A 20,269-nucleotide genomic window follows, 5' to 3' on the forward strand; every position below is an offset into this window, starting at 1 on the left:
TTTTAAATAATGACAATCAGATTTTATCAACATATGTTGTTTATTAACACACGTTATTATCAACACATGAAAAAAATGTTCAGGAATTAATTAAGTTATTTGTAAAGTTCTTTTTTTTTCATATTGTAACCATTACAAGGTATTTTTAAGTATTATTAGTAACACAACTAAAAGCCACACAACAAAGAATAAAATTGTAGTACTATTATTATTAAACTATATTTCATCAATCATCATCAATTATAGATAACTAATCAAGAATAAAATAACAAAATGCAATTATTTTATTGACACAATGTTTAACAAAAAAATAGTATGTATTATGTATTTTTTAAAAAAACTTGTGTCAGTGTTTGTTATCAAAGTACTGGAGGAGTTACATTAAAAGGCTTGATTGATTTTTAAGATTTTTTTTGTGTAAAGGTCTGAGAATAGGTCATAGGTACCCCTAGGTGATAATGGTGTCCATAGCAATAATGCAAAATAAAGTTTACGGAGTCAGCTTAATACAAATTTCTTGATACATTACTGAAATGAACTGAAATGACACATGAGACATTAAATATGTCTACAAAAAAGAATTAGACCAGTGTAAAGAAACAAATGTGTCAATAATGACACCTAGTGTCATTTGAGTGAAACAAATTACAAAGTACTGCAAACAATACAAACTGGAGCGCCATCTATGCTATAGTAAAATAGGAATCTTATAATTTTACTTTGTGAAATAATATTACCTATTATTTTATTATTAAAGCAAATAATTTAGAGATTTACTTAACTTTATTTACATTATAGTTTGTACGTCATACAAAATTTCAAATTGCTGATTTATAATAGAACAAATAATGAATAGAACATATAAGTTCTAGATCCAGTAACTCAATTATAATACATTTTTCCATTTTTTCAGTAATTTTATTTGTATATGTACTAAATTTATTAATTTGATAGGTACTAAATTAGTTATTTTGATATTTAAAAGTAATTTATGGTCTAGATAAATATTTATAATGATTAATTTGTTTTTTATTGGATACACTATCTCATATAAAGAAATAACTGTGATAATATCACAATCTAAATAGATTGCATATTGTGCATTTACAATTCTAAAAAATTAAAAAATAAAATTCCCAAACTTAAAGAAATAAAAAAATGCAATTAATAATTTCTTCGTAAATCTCCATACTTATTGGTAAATTGGTTGATAAAAATCTTTAATCTTATTGTGCAATACCTTCACAGACATGTCTGATGAATATTTTGATTGAACAAGGAAATGGTGTCAAAATCAAATCAACCAGGAAGTAATTTTGATAACGTGACACATGATAACGCGTACTTTTCTGTATTTTATGATCTCAAAAATGAAATATTTCGCAAAATTACACAATACAAACTTTTAGCAAAAAATATAAAAATACATATACTGTATTCTAATTCACAAACAAGCTTGACAATGGAAATTTGGACTTACATTGTGAGTTTCCTCTTCTAACACAGCCATGGTTTCGAAATCAATATTCATCTTATCGTATATAATCACTTTATCTTCTCAACTCAAAAATATAATATCTCAAAATTCAAAGCTATCGAGAAAAACAAAAATATATCAATATATTAACATCCAACAAAACTTAATGTTTACAAACTGGCAAGGTCATTTGACATATTTTGGTAACATACGTCACATGACGTCATATTATTGATTATTTTGCAATTTCAATTTGCATTAAAAAGTTTAGTAATTTTAATGTTATTCACATTTATTTAACTTCTCAATTATTCTTCAAATAAATTACTCTTTTAGTATTATATAATTTTAAATAGAAAGTCTTACATAAAACTGAACCGAGTTTAATAAAATATTTACTTGTAATGAAAATGTCTTTCACAGTGCTTAAAAGTTTGACTTCTAGTACTCCTAAAGATGTTTTACTTTCATTTAAGCTACTTACAAAAAACATAGCACTGAAATACCGAATAAAATTAAAAAAAATATATGACATTTTCAATAAATTTCAACTTTTTTTGCTACTAAATGTATCCGATCCCTTACCACAGCTTATACAAAATTCGAAGTAAAATTATAAATGTTACTCTATGAAAAAAAGGGCAACGTCAATTTTTTTCAACCTCACTAAGTTTTTCTGTGATAACTCAGTCTTCTAGTTTTATGTTTTGTGACTGTGTGATGTGGCCTTAGGAAGTAGAAAAATCCTTTTTTTCATTCATCGATGCTTTAGGATGTGTATAGAGTGTGGTGTAGCAACTGTGTTATTGTATTATTGCGGACAGTTTATGCATTAGTTTCAGTGTCATTTAAATATCACGATGCGTATCGGTTTTGTGCTATACTGGTGCGTATTTTCTCTTCATCTGTGCAAAGCGGATGATGGGGACAGGACAGAATCTAGGGAAGGCGGGCGAAGGCCGCAGTGGGGGCCCGTTGTGCGGAGCGGTTCGTTCATGAGCGATTCGGCGAGTGCAGCGTCGAATGAAATCAGTAAGTATTTGTCAGACAGTTGGCTCATGTCACCTGTTGTCGTCCCTAATTCAAATCACTAGCACCGAAGCCAAGAACATTAAGTGGAGTTTTGTATCGACCATTATCGATATCAACAAAAGGTTATAGAAGTGACCTTAAAACAGTAGTGCTTACCTTAACTGGAAATACGAGAACCTTCTGGCCCAGTTCCATAAGTAAAAATAATAAATATTCTTTTCAACACCTGTTCATAAAAATAGTAGCAACATTTATTAATAGATACAAATTAATAAATCATATTAAATGATGTGTTGAAATATTTTATTGATATTTTGACTACTTTCATACCATGTCAAACATATTAACCAGGATCATATGTAGAACATAATAGAGTAAAGTTAATGAGTGTAGTCCAAATACAAGAACAGATGTGCATGTTTGTCTTTGAGCGTGGGAAACTGATAAATCATATCCTGTTTCTATTAAATATAAAATGACATTGTTTCAACAATGTATTATCAGTATTTGGTGATTTAATTTTTTGTTATATCATTGATATATTTAATTTTTAGCAGTTATTTTGTTTGTTGTGATAATAGATAGTTTTAAAATCATTTATATACTTTAAAAAAAAAAACTTTGAATTATATCATATTCTAACTATGTGCCTACATTTGTTTGGGAAAATAGTAAATTTGATAAAATTTTCTCTATATATAAAATAAAAACAAAATAAATACAGCCATACTAAAACATAACAAATGTATTAGTCATTGGTACTAATTAATATAAATGATTGAATTGTTTATAATATGCAAAAGTATGTTCATATCAATGTTAATTTATTTTAATCATTATACATATTTCAAAGTTGGGCTAAGATCTAGATTAGGTAAAACCGAATTTCGGGACCGTGGGGGGATGGGGGGGGAGAGGGTGGAAAACGCTACCCCTGGTACCACTGTCACACCTCGGAACCCCATGGTTATGGAGATATCCATGGTTAAAGTTTTGAGGTTAGAAGAAGAATTTCGAAAGTTAGAGGAACGCTTGGCTCCGGCGCTACGGGAAGTGCAGCCCTTGCGTGCGAAAGCACGCTCACTCATGCTCCGTACAAAAAAAACCGAATTATGGGGTTTTTGGGTGTGGAGGGTGGAGGGTGTAGGGGAATCTATACAAGGTAACACTGTCATACCTCAAAACCCCATGGTTATGGAGATATCCATGGTTAAAGTTTTGAGGTTAGAAGAAGAATTTAAAGCTATTATAATACCTTTGAGCTCGTACTGTTTGCATTGTGTGACAAATCGACACTTTTAAACAAAATAACGCGTCAGACATAATATTCTAATAAAATTAGTAACATTGCGTGCTAGAATATAGGTTTAGAAATTCGAAAAATACCCAAAACCGAATCGGAGCACCCCACTGTCCACGTGGTCTTGGTCTGTCCTACCCCTAGAGTGTTTTTTTTGTGCCGCGGAGGCGCGAAGGGAGGGCAGCCCTCGCCCGCCGTGCGAAAGCGCGCGAACGAATGCGTAGAGGAGCGGCTGAGGCTGGTCGCCTTCGGCGACCAGCCTCCGCTGCGGAACGGAGCATGAGTGAGCGTGCTTTCGCACGCAAGGGCGGAAGGGCTGCACTTCCCGTAGCGCCGGAGCCAAGCGTTCCTCTAACTTTCGAAATTCTTCTTCTAACCTCAAAACTTTAACCATGGATATCTCCATAACCATGGGGTTCCGAGGTGTGACAGTGGTACCAGGGGTAGCGTTCCCCACCCTCTCCCCCCCCATCTCCCCACGGTCCCGAAATTCGGTTTTACCTAATCTAAAGCTTTACCCAAAGTTGTATTGTCAATATTTTAAATTCATAATAGAAATTAAATAATAGTTATTAAAATTCATTAAGTATTTAAAAAAAAATGATCAATAAACTAACCACACAATAAACATGTATTTGCACTATTTGTCTTTATGCTACTAAAACCTACATATACAGGTATTTATGTATATATTTTTTTATAATTATTCACTATCAGCATCCCTTTGCAACCTGTATGTTTTTTTTAAAGTCATGAACTTAAAAGTGCAAGAAAGTAATAAATAATTATCTTATGATATGTATGATGAGCATGAATTGTTCATTGACAAAAGGGGAATTTTTTTATCAGAAAACACATTGCCTTCGACTTTACCTTATTTTGAGGAAGACCTTGTAATTAAAACCTTCGAGAAACAAAAATAATGAGACCTTGTCAAATTGGATGTATATTGTCTCAAAAATTATTTTATATGTTTAAATTTAACAAAATAAAGCAATACAAATAAATTATTGTACCATACAACAAAGACATTAAGTGACTGATAAAATCAGAATCATAATTTGCTGTTGTTTCTTCTTAAATATACAATGACAGTCTTAATTAAATTTTAATATTAATCATGAAACAAATCTAGTTCATTGTCAATTTTATGTTTATATGAAGTGATTATTCCATTTAAATTTTCCTCGAACCTCTTTGTTTATCTTATAATATATATTATATGATTTTCTGTTGGTAAAATATTGTGTTATATTTTAAGACAAACTAACTCACTCACTCGCATCAGCCTATCGCAGTCCACTGCTGGACATAGGCCTCCACAAGTTCGCGCCAAATATTTATTTATTTTATTTATTCATTTATTTTCTTACATTTAATATCACAGGCATAACCCAATTCATTAGACATAGTAAAGGAGACAAAAAGCAAAAGGAAAAAAAAATGTTCCACTACAATTAAAAAAGAATTAACTGAATTAAACAATAATACCTACTTAAAACAAAACAATGTAGTATTAATAACTATAAAAACATTAAATTCAATTCTCATAACATATACAAAGTAATTTTTGCGAATTCACTCCACGAACAAGAAAAAAATGGCATGAACTCATGTGTGTTGCCCATTGTCACCACGCTGGGCAGGCAAGCTGGTAACCGCAGGGCTGGCTTTGTCGCACCGAAGACGCTGCTGCTCGTCATCGGCCTGTGTATTTCAAAGCTAGCAGTTAGATGATTATCCCGCCATCGGCCGACTTTTTAAATTCCAAGGTGTTAGTGAAACTCTTTTATCCCTTAGCCGTCTCTTACGATACCTACAGGAAGAGAGAGGGTGGCTATATTCTTTACTGCCATATCCACATAGCACACAAAGACAAACAAAAAATTTATTAGTCATAAACTGATAATAAGCAAACTTATTCTTTTTATCACCCTATCTCATGCCAATTAGACATCATTCTTTTATGATAACCTCATTATTGAGGTTATCGTAAAAGAAAGATGTCTAATTGGCATTCTAGAAATTTAAGCTAATGAAATATAATTATTAAAGGAACATTCAAATTTATATTAAACTGCATACAAGTGTTCTTGAAATAAAAATGTTCTCACTAAACAATCAAATATTTGTAATATAATTACCACCCAGTTATTATTTCAGCCTATGGTGATGAAACTTCAAAGCCTTACTCTACAGTACACCATAGAGTACCAATCAACCTAATTTTGAGCAACCAGTATATATATATATATATATATATATATATATATATATATATAGTGACCATACTACCTCAAATCATCTGTTTGTAGTGTTTCTGCACCACCTACACAAATTTTGCAATGCCATTCTAGTAAAAGTCGGCTCCATTATCTATCTTGCATCTAGAGTTAAGACTGTTTGTGACATAGCTTCCTGAATTTCGCCCAGCCCTGTTCGTGTTGTGCTGTGTTGGCCTGTCTTAAGGTGGTACCGACTCAAATTTAACTTACTTACCGACTCAACAAACTTTAGTGGTACTAGCCTCCTGAAGACATCTTGCATTGCAGTGCTACAGATCTTTGGTAAAATATTATCTACCTATTATTATTAGCCTGGTTATGGAACTGTCTTTTAAATCATTTTCATGACTTGGTCCTGAGTACGTCAGATGTCGGCAAAAACTTGTTTTGGTTAAAACTTTCGAAATCGAAGATAAAGAACGTATGTGTCCATGATTGCATGCATCAGCATCCTCAATATTTTGGATAACTTTTGGCATTTTTAGTGTTTTTACTTTCCTGTTAAACATTTGACCATGTATATTAAATAATTTTGTAAGGTCGTATCATTCTTGTCATTACTCATTGGTCGAAATGCTATTAAATTACTTCGCGGGTGACACGCACTACATTGTACGCGTCTTCAACATACTTTGATGTTTTAATATGGCGATTCGGTTATTTAATTCAAACAAATCTTTTACAGTCCTTTTAACTAGAGGATACCTCAGCAATCAGGAGGTAGGGAAGTGCGTCATATTAAACTGCGATCAGTATTAACAGTTGTATGCACTAGATTTTTTAGAAGAAAGAGTTCACCAATAACAGTCCCTAGGTCTCTAAAAAACTTACAAACATTTTCTTTTAGTGTCTTTTACAACTATGGTTATATTAACCCTACCTACTAACCATCCTCGATTTAACCACCATCGATTTATTATAAACTTATACATACCTCTTATATACCCCCTTTAGCATAAAAGACGTCTACAAAAACCTCGTAGGCTAAAAGATAAATTATTAAAAAATTAAGTTAAGTACGTGACATAACTCTAACCACATATCGTACACAAGTTATTTTTTGAAACCAATATGGATATCGCCTATCATACACATTCTTGAAATTTAACAAATAAATTCCTATAACAGTGAATTAATATTAAGTGAGTAGTGTTTAAAAGAAGTTATTAAAGTTTGAAACGTAATTTTCTTTTCGGATGTTTATTTTAAAATTTGGATTGATTACATTTACAAAATAACTTCGACTAAGCAAGCCTTATTTTCTATGTACTTATAATTAATACAAATCTTTCAGAAGAAAATAAAAAAAAGACGCCGCGTTAGCGCAACGGTTACAGCCATGGATTGTACCTGCTGTGCTGGCTTCGATCCCTGCACATGACAAACATTTGTATTGGCCATACAGGTGTTTGCCGTGGTCTGCGTGTTTGTGCAGTCCTTGTGGGTCTCCCCACCGTGTCTCGAAGAGCACGTTAAGCCGTCGGTCCCGGTTGTTATCATGTACACCTGAAAGCTATCGTTACTCATAGTAAGGAATATATCCGCTAACCCGCATTGGAGCAGCCTCTTGAATTAAGCTCTGATCCTTCTCCTACATGGGTAAAGAGGCCTATTCCCAGTAGTGGGATATTACAGGCTGAAGCGTTTCAGAAGAAAATATTCTATTTTGTATTGCAGTCAAGTGAACGACCATAAGCATCTCGCGTTGCGTTATTGTAAGATCAAAATACTAAAATGCATATTATACAGTAGTATTTTAAAGCAATTCGATGGCGCGTGTCAGACCGTGTACTCGATATCAACATCTCTACAGAAATTCAATCAATTCAATTGCGAGCAATATATATGCATAATTGCTGTACGTCGCTTTATTTCGTCTGCGTGTAGTTTTGATACTTGATAGAGTGACATTTATGGTTACCTACTGCTCTATTCCTGTAGTCGTGAATCAATGTGTATTATATTTTATTCTCTAGCCATATCTGGAATGTATATGTATAATATTAATTTTAAGTAGAATAATTTTACAACAATATATACCTTAAATTTTGGAAACTATCTTTCGCATACAAACCATCACGAATTTCTCGATTTATAACGTCAATAAAGATTTTGATAATCTAAATAGTAACAGATTTTAGTTAAAAAGTATTTTGTTTTCGGTATATTTGATGTTGTTTATAAATTCCTACAAAATGTATACACAAAACCCATTCTATGTACCCACATGTTTCAATACATCGCACATATGGTCTAATAACGTTGAAATTGCAATTACTAACTTCTATTATACTTGTACAGTATAATAATACCTACTTTGATATAAGAGTAGGCGAAATACTAAGAATCGAACTATATATAACGGTTACAATACCAATAATGTGAATTATCACACCTATGTCAAATACCTACAACTTATTTCGCATTCGTACGAGTACATTTAAAACATGTTTAATGCAAATATGATGTATAAAAATATTCGACAAATATAATGCTGTACAAATTTTAAATTAAAAATTTCATACACCCTTAAAAGTAAATGTTATTGGTAAAAATTTAAACCCTCAATACCATATAATATTCCTTTAAAATTAGTTCGCCGTCTTAACAATGAAATCGTATCAGCACAAGGTTAATGAAGTTCATTTACATTTTAAATATTGATATGGATTACAATTATAACTCTTATATATTACATAAGCTATTGCCGATCCCATTGTTAGGCTAAAGTAGATTGATTTGATACAAACTTTTTCAGTAGGTAACTATTATTATTATTTTTTATTTCGCCTGTGTAACACCTCGCTGCTGGGAAATAGGCTTTTTCTTCGTGTAGGAGAAAGGTCGAAGCATAAATCACCACGCTGCTCCACTGCGAGTTGTCGGATATATTCCCTACGATTGCTATCTGGTGTGTATGATAACAAACGGGACCGACAGCTTAACGTACTCTTCGAGGCACGGTAGAAAGATTCGGGGACAGAAATTCGTCCACTTCTTACTTTTTAACGTTTGTCCTAGCACAAACTTATCTAGGCTGAATCACTACTTATCTAGGTTTACACAGTAATATGTACATTACTAATACAGTTTGATAACGCGCAAATAGCCACCGGATGCCAAGCTGTATGCCGTAGATATCATACGTAAATACTCTGTGTAAGTGTTATGGATATGCCAAGGTGTAATAGTGGCATGTATGAGGCTGTGTGAACTTGGCACCCGACTTTGGAAAAAATGTTTTTTTTTTGGATTAATTTAATAGATATTGGTTAGTAGTTGATAGTAGTGACAACAACTTTTTTTGTAGTTGTACAAAAAAATTTTTTTTGGCACCAAAAAATATTGCATCCCCCCACATTTAAAATAATTTTTTTTTTCTTCGATTCTTATAGAGGAGCGTTAATAGATGATTGTAGTGCATTTTGTTTTGTTTTTAGTAAGCTAGAAAAAAAAAATAATTAAAAATATAAAAAATAATAAATTGCGAGCAATTATCGTCATGAATTTTATCTCTATAAAATCAATTTGAAAGCCTCAATAATTACAATTACAGGTTAATTGAACGATAATTTCCGTAGCGATTTATAGTCATCATTTTTTTAGTTTGTGATAGAATTAATATGACATACTCGTAATATATAACAGTATCAGATGCAGTGAAAGTAAGAAAACCAGTGATTCAGTGCGAGCCAGTTACCGATGGATGGTCTTCACAATTACTGCATACGTCTAAAATGATTGAGGGACCTCTATAGAGGTTTGAGTGAAAAGATTTTCGTTTGTAGTTGAGTAAAAATTACAGAAAATTGAAGTGAGAGCCGCGGAAGTACGAAAACTTCGACTTCGCCTGATTCGATGCGAGCCAGTTACCGATGGATGATCTTCACAATTACTACAAACGTCATAAATCATTGAGGGACCTCCAAAGAGGTTTTAGTGAAAAGACTTTTGTTTGTAGTTGAATAAAACTTACTGAAAATTGAAGAGACAGCCGCGGAAGTACGAAAATATCGATTTCTACATGTTCCGGGTGAGCCATTACATATGGTTGGTCTTTACGATTACTACAAACGTCATAAATGATTAAGGAACCTCCAAAGAAGTATGTAGTGAAAAATTTTTCGTTTGTAGTTGAATAAAACTTACAGAAAATTGAAGAGAGATCCGGGGAGTACGAAAACTTCGACTTCGACTGATTCGGTGCGAGCCAGTTACCGATGGAGGATCTTCACAATTACTACAAACATCATAAATCATTGAGGGACCTCCAAGGAGGTTTTTAATTAAAAGACTTTCGTTTGTAGTTGAATAGAACTTACAGAAATTTGAAGTTAAAACCGCGGGAGTACGAAAACTTCGACTTCGACTGATTCAGTGCGAGCCAGTTACCGATGGATAATCTTCACAATTACTACAAACGTCATAAATCATTGAGGGACCTCCAAAGAGGTTTTTAATAAAAAGACTTTTGTTTGTAGTTGAATAGAACTTACAGAAAATTGAAGTGAGATCCGCGGGAGTACGAAAACTTCGACTTCGACTGATTCGGTGCGAGCCAGTTACCGATGGATGATCTTCACAATTACTACAAACGTCATAAATCCTTGAGGGACCTCCAAAGAGGTTTGTAGTGAAAAGACTTTTGTTTGTAGTTGAATAAAACTTACTGAAAATTGAAGAGACAGCCGCGGAAGTACGAAAATATCGATTTCTACATGTTCCGTGTGAGCCATTACATATGGTTGGTCTTTACGATTACTACAAACGTCATAAATCATTGAGGGACCTCCAAAAAGGTTTGTAGTGAAAAAACTTTCGTTTGTAGTAAGATAGAACTTACAGAAAATTGAAGTGAGACCCGCGGGAGTACGAAAATTTCGACTTCGACTGATTCGATGCGAGCCAGTTACCGATTGAGGATCTTCACAATTACTACAAACGTCATAAATCATTGAGGGACCTCCAAAGAGGTTTGTAGTGAAAAAACTTTCGTTTGTAGTTGAATAGAACTTACAGAAAATTGAAGTGAGACCCGCGGGAGTACGAAAATTTCGACTTCGACTGATTCGGTGCGAGCCAGATACCGGTGGATGATCTTCACAATTACTACAAACGTCATAAATCCTTGAGGGACCTCCAAAGAGGTTTGTAGTGAAAAGACTTTTGTTTGTAGTTGAATAAAACTTACTGAAAATTGAAGAGACAGCCGAGGAAGTACGAAAATATCGATTTCTACATGTTCCGTGTGAGCCATTACATATGGATGGTCTTTACGATTACTACAAACGTCATAAATCTTTGAGGGATCTCCAAAGAGGTTTGTAGTGAAAAAACTTTCGTTTGTAGTTGAATAGAACTTACAGAAAATTGAAGTGAGATCCGCGGGAGTACGAAAACTTCGACTTCGACTGATTCGGTGCGAGCCAGTTACCGATGGATGATCTTCACAATTACTACAAACGTCATAAATCCTTGAGGGACCTCCAAAGAGGTTTGTAGTGAAAAGACTTTTGTTTGTAGTTGAATAAAACTTACTGAAAATTGAAGAGACAGCCGAGGAAGTACGAAAATATCGATTTCTACATGTTCCGTGTGAGCCATTACATATGGATGGTCTTTACGATTACTACAAACGTCATAAATCATTGAGGGATCTCCAAAGAGGTTTGTAGTGAAAGAACTTTCGTTTGTAGTTAGATAGAACTTACAGAAAATTGAAGTGAGATCCGGGGAGTACGAAAACTTCGACTTCGACTGATTCGGTGCGAGCCAGTTACCGATGGAGGATCTTCACAATTACTACAAACATCATAAATCATTGAGGGACCTCCAAAGAGGTTTTCAATTAAAAGACTTTCGTTTGTAGTTGAATAGAACCTACAGAAAATTGAAGTGAGACCCGCGGGAGTACGAAAATTTCGACTTCGACTGATTCGGTGCGAGCCAGATACCGGTGGATGATCTTCACAATTACTACAAACGTCATAAATCCTTGAGGGACCTCCAAAGAGGTTTGTAGTGAAAAGACTTTTGTTTGTAGTTGAATAGAACTTACAGAAAATTGAAGTGAGATCCGCGGGAGTACGAAAACTTCGACTTCGACTGATTCGGTGCGAGCCAGTTACCGATGGATGATCTTCACAATTACTACAAACGTCATAAATCCTTGAGGGACCTCCAAAGAGGTTTGTAGTGAAAAGACTTTTGTTTGTAGTTGAATAAAACTTACTGAAAATTGAAGAGACAGCCGAGGAAGTACGAAAATATCGATTTCTACATGTTCCGTGTGAGCCATTACATATGGATGGTCTTTACGATTACTACAAACGTCATAAATCATTGAGGGATCTCCAAAGAGGTTTGTAGTGAAAAAACTTTCGTTTGTAGTTAGATAGAACTTACAGAAAATTGAAGTGAGACCCGCGGGAGTACGAAAATTTCGACTTCGACTGATTCGGTGCGAGCCAGTTACCGATGGATGATCTTCACAATTACTAAAAACGTCACAAATCATTGAGGGACCTCCAAAGAGGTTTGTAGTGAAAACACTTTTGTTTGTAGTTGAATAAAACTTACTGAAAATTGAAGTTAAAACCGCGGAAGTACGAAAATTTCGACTTCGACTGATTCGATCCGAGCCAGTTACCGATGGATGATCTTCACAATTACTACAAACGTCATAAATCATTGAGGGACCTCCAAAGAGGTTTTTAGTTAAAAGACTTTCGTTTGTTGTTGAATAGAACTTACAGAAAATTGAAGTGAGATCCGCAGGAGTAAGAAAACTACGACTTCGACTGATTCGGTGCGAGCCAGTTACCGATGGATGATCTTCACAATTACTACAAACGTCATAAATCATTGAGGGACCTCCAAAGAGGTTTTTAATTAAAAGACTTTCGTTTATAGTTGAATAGAACTTACAGAAAATTGAAGTGAGATCCGCGGGAGTACGAAAACTTCGACTTCGACTGATTCGATGCGAGCCAGTTACCGATGGATGATCTTCACAATTACTACAAACGTCATAAATCATTGAGGGACCTCCAAAGAGGTTTTTAATTAAAAGACTTTCGTTTGTAGTTGAATAGAACTTACAGAAAATTGAAGTGAGATCCGCGGAAGTACGAAAACTTCGACTTCGACTGATTCGATGCGAGCCAATTACCGATGGATGGTATTTACGATTACTACAAACGTCTAAAATGATTGAGAGACCTCTATAGATTACCTCTATAAAATCAATTTGAAAGCCTAAATATTTACATTTACAGGTAAATTGAATGATAATTTCCGTAGCGATTTGTAGTCATTATTTTTTAGTTTGTGATAGAATTAATGTGACATACTCGTAATATATAAAAGTATCAGATTCAGTGAAAGTAAGAAAAACAGAGATTCGGCGCGGGCCAGTTACCGATGAATGGTCTTCACAATTACTATAAACGTCTAAAACGATTGAGGGATCTCTCGAGATGTTTGTAGATGAGATATTTTTGTTTGCAGTAGAATAAAAAATTACAGAAAATCCGAATCCTAAGTAAACTGTACTGTTACTAACAATAAGACTCTCGTTATTATTTCCAATATATAATTCGAAGTCTTTTCATTGTAAGTTCTTAGTAATTGCGTACTCGTAAACAAAAAGAAAGACTTATATTTACACACACAAGAAAACACACCCACACACACACTCATACACACTCCCGTTAGTAATGTTTTCTTATACATTATATTAAGTTTAGTTTATTTTAAGTACATATTGAATATTTTTATTATGAAAATTTGTCGTACGGACACGACAACCTAAATAATACGGTTGTAATGATAATGGTCACTTTACAACTTTGTTTTTTTGGTATATATAATTGTGACTACAAATTTTAAAATTATTCATTTTTCATATTAATCAAAATAAATACGTCTTGCAATGCGGCAAATACGCCACATATTATTCTTGAGTCTTTAAAACATTTGCGGTTTATCGATGACAAAGACAGACTAGTACTGTAGAGTAGCGGTGTCTGGGACATTGCAACTATTGCAATAAACGCTAAGATGTCGAAAGATTATCTTTATTTATTTGTCGCAAAACAGGAACAATATTTAAAAAAAAATCACGTTATGCGTATGCCTGGAATCTACCGGAAATGAGAGTAATGTTGAAGTCACTATTGACAACACTGTTGACGCTACATTAGCCTATCGGTGAAACAAATTGCTTGTTACCTAATTTACGCAAATATATCAAAAAGTGAATATAATAGAAGTAGTATAAAGAAGTGAATAGTCCGCTCTCAAAAGAACCGTTAAAGGAGCATGAATACGAGGTTCTTCTCGGAAGGGCGGATGCTCTCTACGAAATTTATGTTGAAATCTATTTTTTCGTACTTTCGCAACTCTCACGTTGATTTTCTATAACTTTTATTGTAGTACAAACGAAAATTTCTTCACTACAAACCTTTGTAGTAATTGTGAAGATCATCCATCGGTAACTGGCTCGCATCGAATCAGTCGAAGTCGAAATTTTCGTACTCCCGCGGGTCTCACTTCAATTTTCTGTAAGTTCTATCTAACTACAAACGAAAGTCTTTTAATTGAAAACCTCTTTGGAGGTCCCTCAATGATTTATGACGTTTGTAGTAATTGTGAAGATCCTCAATCGGTAACTGGCTCGCATCGAATCAGTCGAAGTCGAAATTTTCGTACTCCCGCGGGTCTCACTTCAATTTTCTGTAAGTTCTATCTAACTACAAACGAAAGTCTTTTAAATAAAAACCTCTTCGGAGGTCCCTCAGTGATTTATGACGTTTGTAGTAATTGTGAAGATCCTCCATCGGTAACTGGCACGCACCGAATCAGTCGAAGTCGAAGTTTTCGTACTCCCGCGGATCTCACTTCAATTTTCTGTAAGTTTTATTCAACTACAAACGAAAAATTTTTCACTACATACCTCTTTGAAGGTTCCTTATTCATTTAAGACGTTTGTAGTAACCGTAAAGACCATCCATATGTAGTGGCTCACACGGAACATGTAGAAATCGATATTTTCGTACTTCCTCGGCTGTCTCTTCAATTTTCAGTAAGTTTTATTCAACTATAAACAAAAGTCTTTTCACTACAAACCTCTTTGGAGGTCCCTCAATGATTTGTGACGTTTTTAGTAATTGTGAAGATCATCCATCGGTAACTGGCTCGCATCGAATCAGTCGAAGTCGAAGTTTTCGTACTTCATCCACCGGTATCTGGCTTGCACCGAATCAGTCGAAGTCGAAATTTTCGTACTCCCACGGGTCTCACTTCAATTTTCTGTAGGTTCTATTCAACTACAAACGAAAGTCTTTTAATTGAAAACCTCTTTGGAGGTCCCTCAATGATTTATGACGTTTGTAGTAATTGTGAAGATCCTCAATCGGTAACTGGCTCGCATCGAATCAGTCGAAGTCGAAATTTTCGTACTCCCGCGGGTCTCACTTCAATTTTCTGCAAGTTCTATCTAACTACAAACGAAAGTTTTTTCACTACAAACCTCTTTGGAGGTCCCTCAATGATTTATGACGTTTGTAGTAATCGTAAAGACCATCCATATGTAATGGCTCACACGGAACATGTAGAAATCGATATTTTCGTACTTCCGCGGCTGTCTCTTCAATTTTCAGTAAGTTTTATTCAACTACAAACAAAAGTCTTTTCACTACAAACCTCTTTGGAGGTCCCTCAATGATTTATGACGTTTGTAGTAATCGTAAAGACCAACCATATGTAATGGCTCACACGGAACATGTAGAAATCGATATTTTCCTACTTCCGCGGCTGTCTCTTCAATTTTCAGTAAGTTTTATTCAACTACAAACAAAAGTCTTTTCACTACAAACCTCTTTGGAGGTCCCTCAAGGATTTATGACGTTTGTAGTAATTGTGAAGATCATCCATCGGTAACTGACTCGCATCGAATCAGTCGAAGTCGAAGTTTTCGTACTTCCGCGGCTCTCACTTCAATTTTCTGTAATTTTTACTCAACTACAAACGAAAATCTTTTCACTCAAATCTCTATAGAGGTCCCTCAATCATTTTAGACGTATGCAGTAATTGTGAAGACCATCCATCAGTAACTGGCTCGCACTGAATCACTGGTTTTCTTACTTTCACTGCATCTGATACTGTTATATATTGTTAAGGACACACAAAGAAACTAGCGCCATCTAGCGGCAACCATTGAAACCACGCAGAGACAGAGACCGCATGAAACTCTCTACTCAATACTAGATGGCGTTAGAGGAGCAACTGTGGAACTATATAGAAGTATAGTCTCGAAAACCGTGTACATGCGCGAACTTTCCAGAATGGTCTGGGCCTCGTCTCGGCCGATATAAATAGCCGTAGCGAGGCGAAAGAGTACAGTTCAGTTTGAGCGATCATCGAGGCGACTTCAAGAGTGAAAACTAGTGATCAAGAGTGGTACCAGCGAAACCTACGACATTGGCTACGACTGAGGACATCGTGAGTGCTTAGTGTTTGAACTTAGTGCTTAGTGTTTGAACCTAGTGCTTTGTGTTGGACCTAGTGCTAGTGAATAAAGTCTTGGAAAGAGTCAGCAGGTCTTTTTCTCCAAATCATTCGAACCCTAACACGTAACAACTGGTGTCGGAAGTGAGATTTGGAGATGCCATTGACTCCGAGAGAAGACTTTAAGGACGTCAAGGGCGTCAGGACAAGGGCGCAACGAGCTGCGGAGGCCACACCTACTGGGGACCAAGCTCCGCCCACCGTGGACCAAGCCCCGCCCACTGACCCCGCCTATCATGCCCCGCCCACTGACCGCGCCCACCAGGCCCCGCCCACCCGGGCTCAGGCCCCGCCCACTCGGGCTCAGGCCCCGCCCACTCCGAGTCAGACACCGCCCACTCAGGCTCAGGCCCCGCCCACTCGGACACAGGCCCCGCCCACTCGGGCTCAGGCCCCGCCCACTTTGTATCAGGCCCCGCCCACCGGACCCGCCCACCTTACCGCGCCCACCAGTGACACCGTAACTTCTACAGACTCTCAAGTGGCTCTTCAATTAGGAAGTTTAATTAAATTAATGGAGCTGCAAAGGGCTGAAATTCGTGCTTTGCAAGAATCACAAGAGCAGCAAAGGGTTGAAATTCGTGGTGCTTTGCAAGAATCACAAGAGCAACAAAAGGCTGAAATTCGTGCTTTGCAAGAATCACAAGAGCAACAAAAGGCTGAAATTCGTGGTGCTTTGCAAGAATCACAAGAGCAACAAAAGGCAGAAATTCGTGGTGCTTTGCAAGAATTACAAGAGCAACAAAAAGAGCTCCAAGAAAAAACGCTTGGGGCTGTTAAAGATGTTAGTGACGCGGTGACTAAGCTTCGAAAAGATGTCGACGTAGTGGAAGAACGAGTTACCGGGTTAGGATTGGATGTTGAAAATGTGAAAACCGGCCTCACTGAACTACAGAAGAAAGTAGTGCGCCTTGAAACCACGGGAGTCGCGATGTCTAGTGGAAGTACCGGAGTGGCGCAAGGACCAAGAGTGAAAGTGCCTCCATACGACGGCACTACTCCGTGGAACGCTTATCGTCAACAATTCCAGACGGTTGCTACTGCCAACGGATGGACGGAAGAGCAATGCCTGACCGCTCTCACTGTTGCGCTCAGAGGGCAAGCTTTGTCGGTTCTGGAAGCACTGCCACAGACAGGAAACGGGTTCCACGGCTTGATGGAGGCACTTGAATCCCGATACGGAGAGCGACACCTGGAACACGTGTTCCGTGCCCAACTACGTGACAGAGTCCAACGCTCAGGAGAAGGACTACAACAATGGGCGTTGGAAATTGAGAAACTCGTCAGGAAGGCACACCCAGGAGCAGACACCAAGATGGTAGACACGAATATTGTTCAAGCATTTGTCGACGGAATCAAAGACCTGGAGGTCAGAGCTGCAGTGAGGCTTCGTCACCATACATCGTTAAAGGAAGCATTGGCGCATGCTTTGGAGGTTGAGGCTGTTCGCCATGACATACGGCAGACCCATAAGATCCGCGAGGTCTCTGAGGAAGTCAAGGAGGTTAAGGCTCCTACGAAGAAAAGTTCTGGAGTTATGTGCTACAAGTGCGGCGAAAGGGGTCATCTTCAGCTCAACTGCCCGCAGAAGGAGACCCAGATAGCAAGGATGAAAAGGATCGAGGAACAAATAGAGGAGCTGAAGAAACAAGGGGCTTCGTCCCTTGGACGGGAACAGGGAAACGAATAAAAGCCAGGACTAAGGGGCGAGTGCTGGCTGACGCGGAGGAAGCCCCAATAACTGTTATCTCCCAGGCATGCAGCGGGAATAGTCTTGCGATTCAGGGGACTATTAACGGGACGGATTGCAAAATGACTCTAGACACAGGAGCCTCTAGAACAATAGTGAACCCAAAGCTGGTAAAAGCCGCAAGGGGACACAAGAGGAGAATTAACTGTCGGCTTCTTACGGCCTCCGGTCAGCCAATACCCGTCCTGGGAGAAATGTCAGTTACGATGTATGTAGGGGGGTCCTCATACTCTCATAACGTTATCGTGGCTGAGATTATGGATGATTGCATCTTGGGTTTGGATTTTATGAAGAAACACCACTGCAGAATTAATGTCACTGACGGAGTTTTCAAGTGTGGTGAAGAAGAAATCTTCATTCTTGGTGGTGCTTGCGGGAAAGTTGCATGTGTAAAGAAAGTCATTATACCTGGAAGAGCAGAAGCTCAGGTGTTGGTGAAACTACCGACAACTGGAAAAAAAAAGTCAAACAGATGCGTGTTGATCGAAGACACACCTACCAAGACATCGGCGCAAAAACTGATGACGGCGAGAACCCTTGTTAGTGGAAGCAGTAACGCTGTGGTCAAGGTTTTGAACCTTGATGATCGCGAGATCTGCTTGAACAAAGGTGACGTCATTGGAAAATGTGAAGAAGTTGTCTGGATGAAAAAGTGTAGTTCGACGACAGGCGCAGACTTGGCAAAGAGCAACAACTACGAATTAGTGACTGAGCTACTCGATGACTGCAAGAGTAATCTTACTTATTCGCAGAGCATGAAAGCCAAGAAGTTTTTACAGCGCTACGCGAATATCTTCTCCAGTCACGAAGGGGACCTTGGAAGAACGTCGGTGGTCCAGCACCGGATAGATACCGGAAGCGAGAGACCAATTCGTCAACGAGCAAGACGAATACCAATCGCAAAGGAAAAAGAAGTTGAAGGCCTTTTAGAGGACATGAGAAGGAATAAGATTATTGAACCGTCTGCAAGTCCGTGGTGCTCACCTGTTGTATTAGTGAAAAAGAAAGATGGTAGCACGAGATTTTGTGTGGACTATAGGCGTCTCAATGATGTCTCCAAGAAGGACAGTTACCCGTTACCTCGAATCGACGACACTTTGGATACCTTGAGTGGCATGAAATGGTTCTCAACCCTAGATCTAAAATCTGGATACTGGCAGGTGGAAATTCATCCTAAAGACAAGGAGAAGACAGCTTTCTCGACCGGTAAAGGTTTATGGCAATTTAAAGTCATGCCCTTCGGATTGTGCAATGCACCTGCCACATTCGAGCGGCTCATGGAGTGTGTACTGGCAGGCTTAGTTGGAGAGGCTTGCTTAGTCTACTTAGATGACGTCATCATTGTCGGCCGTGACTTCGAGGACCATTTGCAAAACTTGGAGTGAGTTTTCGCTAAAATAGAGGGGGCCAAATTAAAGTTGAATCCAAAGAAGTGTCGTTTATTCAGGAATAAGGTCAGTTATCTCGGCCATGTTATCTCCAGTGATGGAATCCAGACCGACCCGGAGAAACTGGAAGCAGTCCAAAAATGGCCTACCCCTAAGGACAAAACCGAAGTGCGGGCATTCCTCGGACTGTGCTCATACTACAGGCGTTTTGTTAAGGGATTCTCAGAGATAGCCAAGCCATTACATCGGCTGACAGAAGATAAACGACAATTTAGTTGGGATGGAACTTGTGAAGATTCTTTTCAGAAACTGAAAAAACATCTGTGTGAAACACCAATCCTGGGATATCCACAAATCGAAGGTCGATTTATAGTCGACACGGATGCAAGCAACACGGCCATTGGAGGGGTGTTATCTCAAAAACAGGGTGAAAGAGAAGTAGTTATTGCATATTTCAGTAAATCTTTA

The 20,269-nt window shown here is 37.1% G+C and overlaps 1 protein-coding gene across 1 annotated transcript in view; it reads left to right on the forward strand.

Moving 5' to 3' along the window:
* Positions 1 to 2,112: 2,112 nt before the first annotated feature.
* The window catches only part of LOC123662958 (stromal interaction molecule homolog), an 82,072-nt gene continuing 63,915 nt past the window's right edge, over positions 2,113 to 20,269 (forward strand). Inside the window, exon 1 of the mRNA XM_045597723.1 lies at positions 2,113 to 2,509. Within this exon, the coding sequence (XP_045453679.1) occupies positions 2,338 to 2,509 (172 nt within the window). The 5' untranslated portion in view covers positions 2,113 to 2,337. The remainder of the gene's footprint in view (positions 2,510 to 20,269) is intronic.

The sequence above is a fragment of the Melitaea cinxia genome, chromosome 19 (assembly GCF_905220565.1).
Source record: "Melitaea cinxia chromosome 19, ilMelCinx1.1, whole genome shotgun sequence".
Classification (NCBI taxonomy): domain Eukaryota; kingdom Metazoa; phylum Arthropoda; class Insecta; order Lepidoptera; family Nymphalidae; genus Melitaea; species Melitaea cinxia.